General features: G+C 52.1%; 1 protein-coding gene across 1 annotated transcript in view; it reads right to left on the bottom strand.

Annotated features, from left to right (window-relative positions):
* Positions 1-5,560: 5,560 nt before the first annotated feature.
* The window catches only part of Lrrn2 (leucine rich repeat neuronal 2), a 58,565-nt gene continuing 54,649 nt past the window's right edge, over positions 5,561-9,476 (bottom strand). Inside the window, exon 2 of the mRNA XM_055598116.1 lies at positions 5,561-8,046. Coding sequence (XP_055454091.1) covers positions 5,702-7,840 — 2,139 coding nt within the window. The 5' untranslated portion in view covers positions 7,841-8,046 and the 3' untranslated portion in view covers positions 5,561-5,701. The remainder of the gene's footprint in view (positions 8,047-9,476) is intronic.

Raw genomic sequence — 9,476 nt, 5'->3', positions numbered from 1 at the left:
GTGTGTGTGTGTGTGTGTGTGTGTGTGTGTGTGTGTGTGTGTGTGTGTGTACTGTGATGCTTGGAAGCTTCTACAAACAAGGTAGAGGGGTTCTCTGGCAGAAGATATCGGAAGGAACGTAAAGGGTTGCAGTGTGGTGAGGGCAGGGATGGGGTCTTTACTCCTGACTGTAACAGGACAAAGAAAGGTCAAGTTCAAACAGCAGCCTTTGGCTGAGGATGAAAGGGGAATGACTCAAGGGACTTTGGAATGGTTGGCTTCAAGGAAATCATGAAGAAGGTGTTTCCTAACTCCTACTTCCAGAGTCCAGAAGAACAAGAAGCAGCAATAAGGACTCTCTGCCATGTAGATGCACACCTGGTATAGGGCTTCGCTTAGTCTCTAGCCTCTAATGAACTCCAGACATGCCTAGCCGATCCCCGAGCTTGGATTCAAGGAAGCCCCCTCCCCCTGCAGCAAAGCTCATTTGAACTGACCCATGAGAAAGCAAGAGCTCTTCTGGAGGAGCCACATCAGAGCCCTAGTGTTGCTGGGACCCAGGATTGAGGTGAGGAAGGGTGGTAAGACCTGCAAAAAGCACAATTCAGAAATCCAGGGCAAAGAGTCATCAGTTGTGGTTCTCAAGACAACACCATTCAAGGTGTGGAAACACTGAACTCCTGACAACAAAATTGCAAATTATCCTGAGTTGTTTTTTTTTTTTTTTAAATGAGGGCAGTGTCTAAAAATAAAGTGGCTGCATGGGGATCTCTCTAATGCACAGAGCTTTGAGAAGGGCTCATGTTCTCAAAAAAAACTTTTGACATACTTTAAAGTACATGAATTTGAATCTGGGCATGGTAGTGCAGACCTGTAATTCTAGCACTGAGGAGGTGAGGTCGGAGTCAAAGTCATCCTCAGGCCAGCTTGGGCTCCATGAGATCCTGTCTTGAAAATCAAAATCAGAATCTAATAAGGTGTATGGATTTGTTTTTGTGTTTGGAAATGGGGCTCTCACTGTGTAGACTAGGCTGGCTTTGAACTTACAGAAATTTGCTTGCCCCCTGCCTCAGGAGTTCTGGGATTAAAGCTGTGAGCCATTAAGTTCAGCCAGAAATACATGAATTTGAATACAGTAGAGCAGACTGGTTGAGGCAAGAGTCTTTAGAATCAGGCACCATTTAAATTTGCCGGTGTCACCTAGTAGCTGGGTGACCGTGGAGACCTCATTTAACCTTCGTCAGCTCTCAGCTCTCAATCTGTAAAATGAAGGTGATGTATCCACTTCATGAGACAGTGGTGAATAAAATGACACATGGGAAATCCCTGCTATTATGACTAGCACATGGGAAGTGCTCAATGTCAGCCATTATTGCCTTCTTACAAACACATGAGATACTCTTCAGCCCAGGGAAGCTGCAAAAGAATGGCCTAAATGGGTGAGAAGCCATGCAAGGTAGACTGAGGAAGGGGGCAGGGCTCTTGTGACTCCCCTGAGGAGCATTCATAGGTAACGTCATCAGGAAGGAAGGCAGGTGTCACTCTAGTCCACACAAGGCCTTGGTAGCGTTCAGTGGGAGAGAGGTGTGACTTGATTATGGCAGTGCCAACTTCCAGTGACATGCTCTCATGGCAGACACAATTGATGTGGAATGGAAGGCTGGTAAAGATTGTTCCTGCCACCTTAAATGAGCTTCCACCTGCTTTATGAGATGGACAGAATATGGCCTACAGATGCCATGGGGAAGGTTTGGCTCACAAGAACTATTCTGAAGAGCTGTGAGGAAATGGAGAGGGGTCAGAAGATAGTAAAAGAACAAATGGATTTAATCTGCAGTTATAGGGAAGGAGTTCATTGCAAAAACACAGAGGTATGCTTAATTTCTAGCCCTTGCAAAGAAAGTCCTAGGATGACTGGATTCTCCATGCCTGCCTTGTTACCCCTGTCCTCAGTCTGGTAACCCAAGGGGTCGGTCTCCTGATGTCAAATCACAGCATGTCTGCATATTACCCTCCAATGGCTCCCACCTCACAAAAAAGAAAAGTCACATTCTTTATGGTGGCCTACAAGGCCCAACCCTACTGTGGCTATTTACCCCTCACCCCTCAGCCCTCCTCCTCCATCTACTGCTCTCACACGCTAGTCGCCTTGCTCTTGGCTTCATTCTTGCTGTTCTCTTGGTCTGAAACACTCCTCCACAGAAAAGGAATCACTCTCTCCCCCAAATCTTTGCTCAGATGTTACTGCCTTAATGAGAGTTTTTATATCATCCCTAAAAGCTCTCAGTTTCTACTCATTCCTGACATATTTTTCCTCCATTGTACACATTCTGATCAACATATTGCACATTTTTATTCATTTCTTTGCTGTACCCCCAGTTCTGAGAACATGACCCACAGAGTCATGCTCATTAAATATTTGTTGTTTGGGAAGAGGTAGCTGGAGAGAGCTAACTTGCCAGCACTGGCTAACCATCGCCGAGTGTTCAGAGCTGAGGCAGTCCCTGAAGCACAGAACTGAAGCAAATACCAGAAAGTGTCAACTGCCCTCTATTCTAGACCTACAGTCTCATTTTCTGTGACAACAGTGACCAGACTTACTCCACACTCCTTGTGGCATAGTCCCTTGCCTAGTCTGCCCTGATAGGCCTACCAGTGCCACGGATCAGTGTGGGCTTTCAACACTGTTATCTAGGTAATTTGAAGCTGCTTGCTGCCAGGCACATTTGCTTAATGGACCAGTAGGGAGAGGTGGGAAGGCTGTAGCATCCAGATGAGGGCAAAGGAGGGTCTCACTGCCTGCTTTCCTGGTGTCAACACACCTGACCCTGAGTCGTGTCTAGCTTTGTACCATGTTAGTGACAGGCAGTTCATTCTCATCTTCTTTGATTCTAGCTTTCCCGAGACATGGTGACCCACATGCTCTTCTTCCTATGTTCTCCACTAGCTGTCCCTGAAAAGAGGTGATTTCTTTCCCAAGAAGAAAGCCTTTGGCTTTCCACCTCATCTAGTTTAGCTCCTTGGAGATAGCCAATCAGTAAATCCTCAGAAGGTGGGGCTTCGTTCCTCAGGATCTGGGCAGCTGGGTATCTAAGGTGCAGGGGTATGAGGGTGTGGGGTGGGTGCGGGCTCATTGTGGCTGGGAGATATCTCCCCAGGGCAGACAAGTTCCCCTGGGACCCTATCTAACACGACATTTTCATCTAGAGCTCTAAATTTAGCCCTAAGCCAGCTAGAACTGCTGGGGTCATGTTTTAGGGTCCTCTTGCCCAGTCCAGGGCTTGTTGGGAGTGTGAGTGGGATGGCAGGGGTGGTGGGGCACTAGGTGCTTATTTAAGGGCACAGTGCTTCAATTTTCCACGCTGTGTGGGCTGGCCTTGAGATGGCAATCGCCACTCACAGTGTGGGTAGGCTTAGGGCAAGCAAGGCAGTGACCTCTGATTGCAGTTTTTTATGGTCGGCAACAGGCCCTGCCTGCCTCTTCTCTGCAGAGCCCCTGGCTGGAGAACAGTGAAGAGGCCTGAATCCTGCTTTATTGGGATTAGCAGGGCAATGGGCAGTGCTTCTAAAGCAGCCAGGAAAGAACCCGGGGGGGGGTGTCAGGCGTCCTTGGCATGGGTGCAGCCGGGCACAGAGTGTATGTTCATGTAGAAAGGCCACAGATCCCTGGGAAAGAGCCTCAGGTGCGCAAGGTGGTGGAGACCATCCTGGAGCTCCTTCTCCAAGGCTTTTTTTTTTCCTTTCCCTGTCCATTAAAAAAAAAAAAAAAAAAAAAAGCCAGCAGTGTGGTGGTGCATGCCTGTGATTCCATTACTCAGGAAGCTGAAGCAGGAGGATTGCCAGTTTGAGAACAGCCTGAGCTGTATAGACCCTGCCTCAGAATCCAAACACAAAACAGAAGGTGGGGCATGGTAGAGGCATGGAGTAGGTATGCAAAATTCTAGCCATCCAAGGCTGGGGTCCATCTGCTTTAGATGGCCGGCAGCATCTACTTTAGAACTGAACGGGGGTGGGGGGCGGGAGGGACCCAGGGGCAGGGCCAGCCATCTGCACTTAACCTGGTTTACTGGCATGAGAATCCCTGCCAAGGAAATACCAGCTTCTGAGAGGGGACACTGCTCTCTAATTTTGGGAAGTCATCTCAGTTTAGGTTCCTGGAGTTCAGTGTGCAGACCCTGATCTGGTGTATACATTTGCAGTCTTGGTGATGGCTTGGGTGTGTCCACCAAGTCTACCATATGTTGTGTAACACAGGGTGACCCTCATACTCCTGTGTGGATTTGACGGGTCTTGGGAAACTCAGGCCTTTTACTAGCTTGGTTATCTAGTGGCCTCTAGCATCACCTGTTGCTTGCCCTCCCTCCCCCTCCCCCACCCCGCCCCCAGAAAGCCCTTTTGCCCTGTCTCTGTTGGCTTTCCAACAGCTGTTCCTCTTCACTCTTAATCAGCAGAAGTGAATCAGTTAAGAACAAAACAACCAAAGTCAGGCTCATTGAGAACTGCGGCAGAATGGCATGGAGAGAGAAACAGCAATTTCCTCACAGGCCACCTCCCCTCCTCAGACCTTTAATCACCCAGGCTCCTCCAGTATGTGAGCCAAAGTTCTTGCTATCGCCATGATTTGCGATTATCGATTCTCTGCATGATTCTACCTCTTGGGTTTGTTTAATTAGATCCAGGCTGGGAAGTGCGTCCTATGCGCTAGCATGTGAACTGCTTCTCAGAGGAGAAAGGGGACCAGGTCTGGGGATGGAAATTTCCACTCTCTTCCCACGCCTGCATTTGTCTTCAGTTTTCTCTCCCACTCTGCTGCTCCTTGCCTGTGTCATGCTCTTCCTGGCTGGTGGTTTCCCCCTCACTTTATTTCTCTTCCCCCAGCTCTTGTGCTCCCTGCTTTGGGGAGACTTTGTGTTTGGAGCAGACATAGAGGCCAGAATTCAAAATGAAAAGGGAAAACTGCCAGGTCTCTCTCTTCTCTAAGCTCTTACGACACCAACCCCCACCCCTGTCACCTTCAGGCTGTGAAGGGGCCCAAGAGACTTTCTTATACCCGGCATGCAAAGGATTCTCTCCCACCCATTGGTGTTGTTATTGTTTATTTTTATTTTTTACAAAACAGGAGAAAAGAGTGAATTGGGTTGGGGACAGGTGACACATTTCTCCACAAAGGTACAAAACTCCCTATAGAAAGTCAACTTCAGAGCCCAGGCTATGAGATGAGGCATCCCTGGATACCTCTCTCCCCAAATATCCATCAGATCCAGCTGGGGACACTCCCATTTTGGGGTGGGCTCCCAAGACAGTAGGAGAAGCCCGTTTCAGCCCTTGCCCAGGAAGGGGATGAGCAAGCAACTGAGACTGTACAAAGAAAAAGAGGAAGGGGGCATATCCTGTGGGCCAAGGGCCTAGGGACACAGGCAGGGGATAGCCAAGCTGAGGCCAGAAGCTTCTGGGGAGGTAGGAGGCTCTAGGCAGAGTCCTTCCTGTTCCTTGGAGACACTCCTCAGAATGGCAGCTGAGGGCCCCCCAGAAGGCAATAGTAACCGTTTGGAGGCTGCAGAGCACCCCCAGGAGTCGCAGAGCCCCATATTTCTTGGTCAAACTGCCAGGCCTCAAGCACGTGGATAAATGCCACTTTCCTGGCAGGCATCTGGCCCAGTTCACTTCCTTTTAGTGTAGAGTTGTCCTAGTTATCTCTCTACTGCTGAGACCTGGCAGAGCTTCAGGAATGCTGAGACAATGGTGGTGGCGCTGTCCCCCCATCTGAACATCTGGGCTGCTTCCTCCCTGGATTCCAGGGCAGGACAAGAGGTGCAGACACTACTCGGACAGAGGGGGCACTCCAGCCCCAGAAGGCCCAGGCTGGAAGGAGAGGCTTCTCACCCACCCCCTGCTTGGGTTGGCCTCTGCCAAGGTGGGCTGCAAGCCCAGCTGCCAGCAGGAGGACAGCGAGAGCCAGGATGGCTATGAGCCCGGGTCGGTCCCCCAGGGCTCTGTGGCAAGGAGAGGCCTCTTTAGTCCTGGCCCAAACACAAGCCAACTGGGTGTGGGCATCGGCAAAGGCCACTTGCAGGCAGGCCCAGTACTCTGTGGCAGGAAGGAGGCGGGTGATGTTGTAACGGTGGGTGCCCTGGGGCAGTCGAGCCAAAGCAGTGGCTTTGTGGTCCCGGCTGGAGGAGGCGCTAGACCAGGTGAGGTTGGTGGAGACTATGTTGGGTGGAGGCACCCAAAACAGTAGGATGTGATATGGGTGCGTCTCCTGCACGTGAAGCTCCAGCCCTGGTCCCTTGTCCCTGCCTGGCTGGAAGGGAGCACGGCCAACCACAACACTGACTGTCTTAGTGTCAGCCCCTACCAGGTTCTGGGCCACACAGGTGTAGAGCCCTGCCTCTTCCGCTGTCACCCTCCGCAACTCTAGGGTCCCCTCAGGGAACACCCGGTACCTTCTGCCTGCGTGAGCAGGCGTCAGTCGAACGCCGGCTGGAGTGACCCAGTAGATCTCAGGCTCTGGCTCAGCCAGTGCCCGACAGTGAAGTACCGTGCTCTCTCCAGTGGCCATCTGCAGGCTGGAGGGGAAGCTTCGGGGAGAGATGAGGGGCAGGCAGCGGTCTGTCATCTCCCGGAAGGGCACCTCCCGCACTGGGCGGCGCTGGAGGTCTGGAGGCTCGGCACACAGGGTGGACTGTGGTTCAATGAAACGGACATGGGTGCCTGTGGCATTGGCCCAGCGGATGACACAGTCACAGCGGATGGGGTTACCATGGAGTCCCACCTCCTGCAGGTTGGGCAGAGACTCCACTGTCTGCTGATGCAAGGCACTGAGAGCATTGTTGTTGAGCATGAGAGTCTCCATCTGGGGTAGGTGGTGAAAGGCGCGGGGATGGATGAAAGAAAGCCGAGGATTATTGGTGATGTCCAGCTTGGTCAGCTCGGGGAGATTTACCAGAGCGAACTTATCAATGGAGACCAGCTCCTCCATGTTGTTTAGTCCAAGTTCCTTGAGGTGTAGCATGTTGGCAAAGTCTCCCGGCCCTACCCGCTGCAGTGGGTTCTTGTTCAGGTCTAGAAACTTGAGCCCAGGCACCTGCTCCAATGCCCGCTTGGGCACCTGGGCCAGCTGATTGTCATAGAAGGAGAGGCTCTCCAGGCTTTGCAATCCCTCCAGAGCATAGTCTGAGATCTCCCGCAAGCTCATGCCTGCCAGAACCAGGCTGCGAAGGTTGGCCAGGGGCCGGAAGTTCATGTCCAAGATGGCGTCCACCTTGTTGCCACCGATCATGAGGATTTCCAAGTTGGGCAGCATCTCAAACCAGCGGCTGTCGATGGTCCTAAGCAGGTTGGAGTTGAGGTGCAGCCGCAGCAGGTTGCTGAGGCCTTCAAAGGCTCTGGGGGCAATTCGGCACAGCTGGTTATGGTTGAGATAGAGCTCCTGCAGGCTGGTCAGCCCAGCAAAGCTGTGATCCTCCAGCCGGCTCAGCTGGTTCTCTTCTAGATGTAGGCTCAGCAGCTGAGGCAGGGACTGGAAGTCACAGTCGCGAGCATCTGAGAAGCTGTTCTGGGACAGGTCCAGCTCGGTGAGGTTGGCCAGGTAGGCCAGCTCGGTCTGGTCTATGCGGCTGATGCTGTTACTCTGCAGCAGCAGGGTCTGTGTGCCCTCAGGGAGCCCCTGGGGCACTGCTGCCAGGAAGAGGTCATTGCAGTCCACAGTGGTGGCCTCTCGGTAGGATGAGCGGGGCGTGTACCAGGGCCGGATCTGGCAGGCACACTGAGGAGGGCAGGGCACACGCCAGGGCACCACAGGTACTGCAGCAGCGGTACCAGCCGCCCAAGATAGCAAGAGGGCAGCCACGAGGAGCCTCATGGTGGAGTTGGAAGGCAGGGGAGAGCCCTGCTCTTCACGATTTGCAGACTGAAGGTCAGCAGCCCTGCCGGGGTCTGGGGAACCACCCTCTCAGGGCAGTCATTCTACATGGGGTGGGTGGGCATCACTTTGTGCCCTCCTGGGTGTGGGTCCTCATCTTTGTGCACTGGGCGGGGACTGCTCACTCATTTCCTCGCCGGGAAGCCCTGTAAGGAGATAACAGAGTTAGGTGTGTACGGAGCTGAGCGGTGGAATCTGTCCCTCCAGCCTCCCCTGGTGGACTCCAGAAACCAGGAGCACTGGATGGGAACCAGGCATCCTGGGCCCTGTTCTGCAGTCCTCAAGGCCCCCCTTCCCCTTCTCAGGGAAGGAAGGACTCTAATCTTTGGGAGAAATCTTGGGATAATGCAGAGGTGTCTGTGTGTGTGTGTCTGTGTGTGGTGGTGTGGTGGTGGTGTGGTAGTGAGGGGTAGAGTAGTTTATGTGTGCATGTTTGGGAGGGAAGCAAAATGGATGGGCTGAAATTGCCACCACTGGAGCCCAGATAAGTGTAGAATAGATGTTTTGACCTTTCTTGCTTTTCCCTCCTTGGCTCACTGGTTAAGTGAGATAAATGATAGTTTCTAGACATTTTTCTGGTGATGCAGGAGGAAGGAGGTAGTGGAGACAAACCCAGCTCTAAAATATGGGATGGGCCTCCCAGAACTCTGGAATTGGGCATTAGCACTTGACCCCATATTCACTTGGGCTAGGGTGCTGAGGTAGCCCTACTCGGGGTCTGATGAGGCTCTCCTGGGTGAGCTTAGGGCTATGACCGCTCTTCACTCTGAAGGCATGGGCCTTTGTTTCTCAATGGCCTGTAAGAGCTGCCCAGATGTTCAGGGGCTGGAGTCTAATTGCCCCAGCCCTGCAGGTATGGTCTTCTGTGATCTGGCCTGACTATTCCTGGTTTGCATTGTTTCTATCCCATTCAAACTCCCTGGACAAACCTTTTTGGGTGAAGTTACCCTGGGATGCCACCCCCCTTTGTCTCGTTTCTCTCAGACAACTTCCACTTGTTCTTCTAGGCTCAAGTTCAGTCACCTCAATTCAAGTTGAGGTTCTCTTAGGCTGCAGGTCTTCTTTGGGGGACAACAGGCTCTTAGACAACAGATATTAGGGCACAAGTGTGCACCTCTGGGGCTACAGGGCTGTCATTGTGCTGCTGCAGTGTTGTCCCAACCCTGAACAAATCATCTGGAAAGCTTTGTCTAGCTAGAGCCCCACCCTCTCGCCACCACACCTATAACACAGGGCTTGGTTCATGCTTGCAGTAGGCATTTTGTGTACTTACAGCCCCTTTCCCAAGGCAGTGTCTTCTACCTGGAACCCAAGCCACTGATGTCTCCTCCCTCTTGGGTGTAGGAAATCAGCCTGGCTTCTCTCTCAAACCAGGCTGTACTATGCTGAAGGTACATCAAGCCTTGGCTTAGAACAGAAAACAGACAGAAAGCTGGGCCAGATTCTGAGTTCTGTTCTTTGGCCTGGTCTGACCCCTCAGCAGAGGTCTGATCTGGTATCTCTTCAGTGGCACGTGCGCAGTACGTGCTTCTGAAGATTCTGACCAGCCTATTTCATATATAACTGTCTCAATGGG

Source organism: Psammomys obesus, unplaced genomic scaffold (assembly GCF_907164565.1).
Source record: "Psammomys obesus unplaced genomic scaffold, mPsaObe1.curated_primary_1811, whole genome shotgun sequence".
In the NCBI taxonomy this organism is placed as follows: Eukaryota; Metazoa; Chordata; class Mammalia; order Rodentia; family Muridae; genus Psammomys; species Psammomys obesus.
This window is presented reverse-complemented; position numbering and strand designations above follow the sequence as displayed.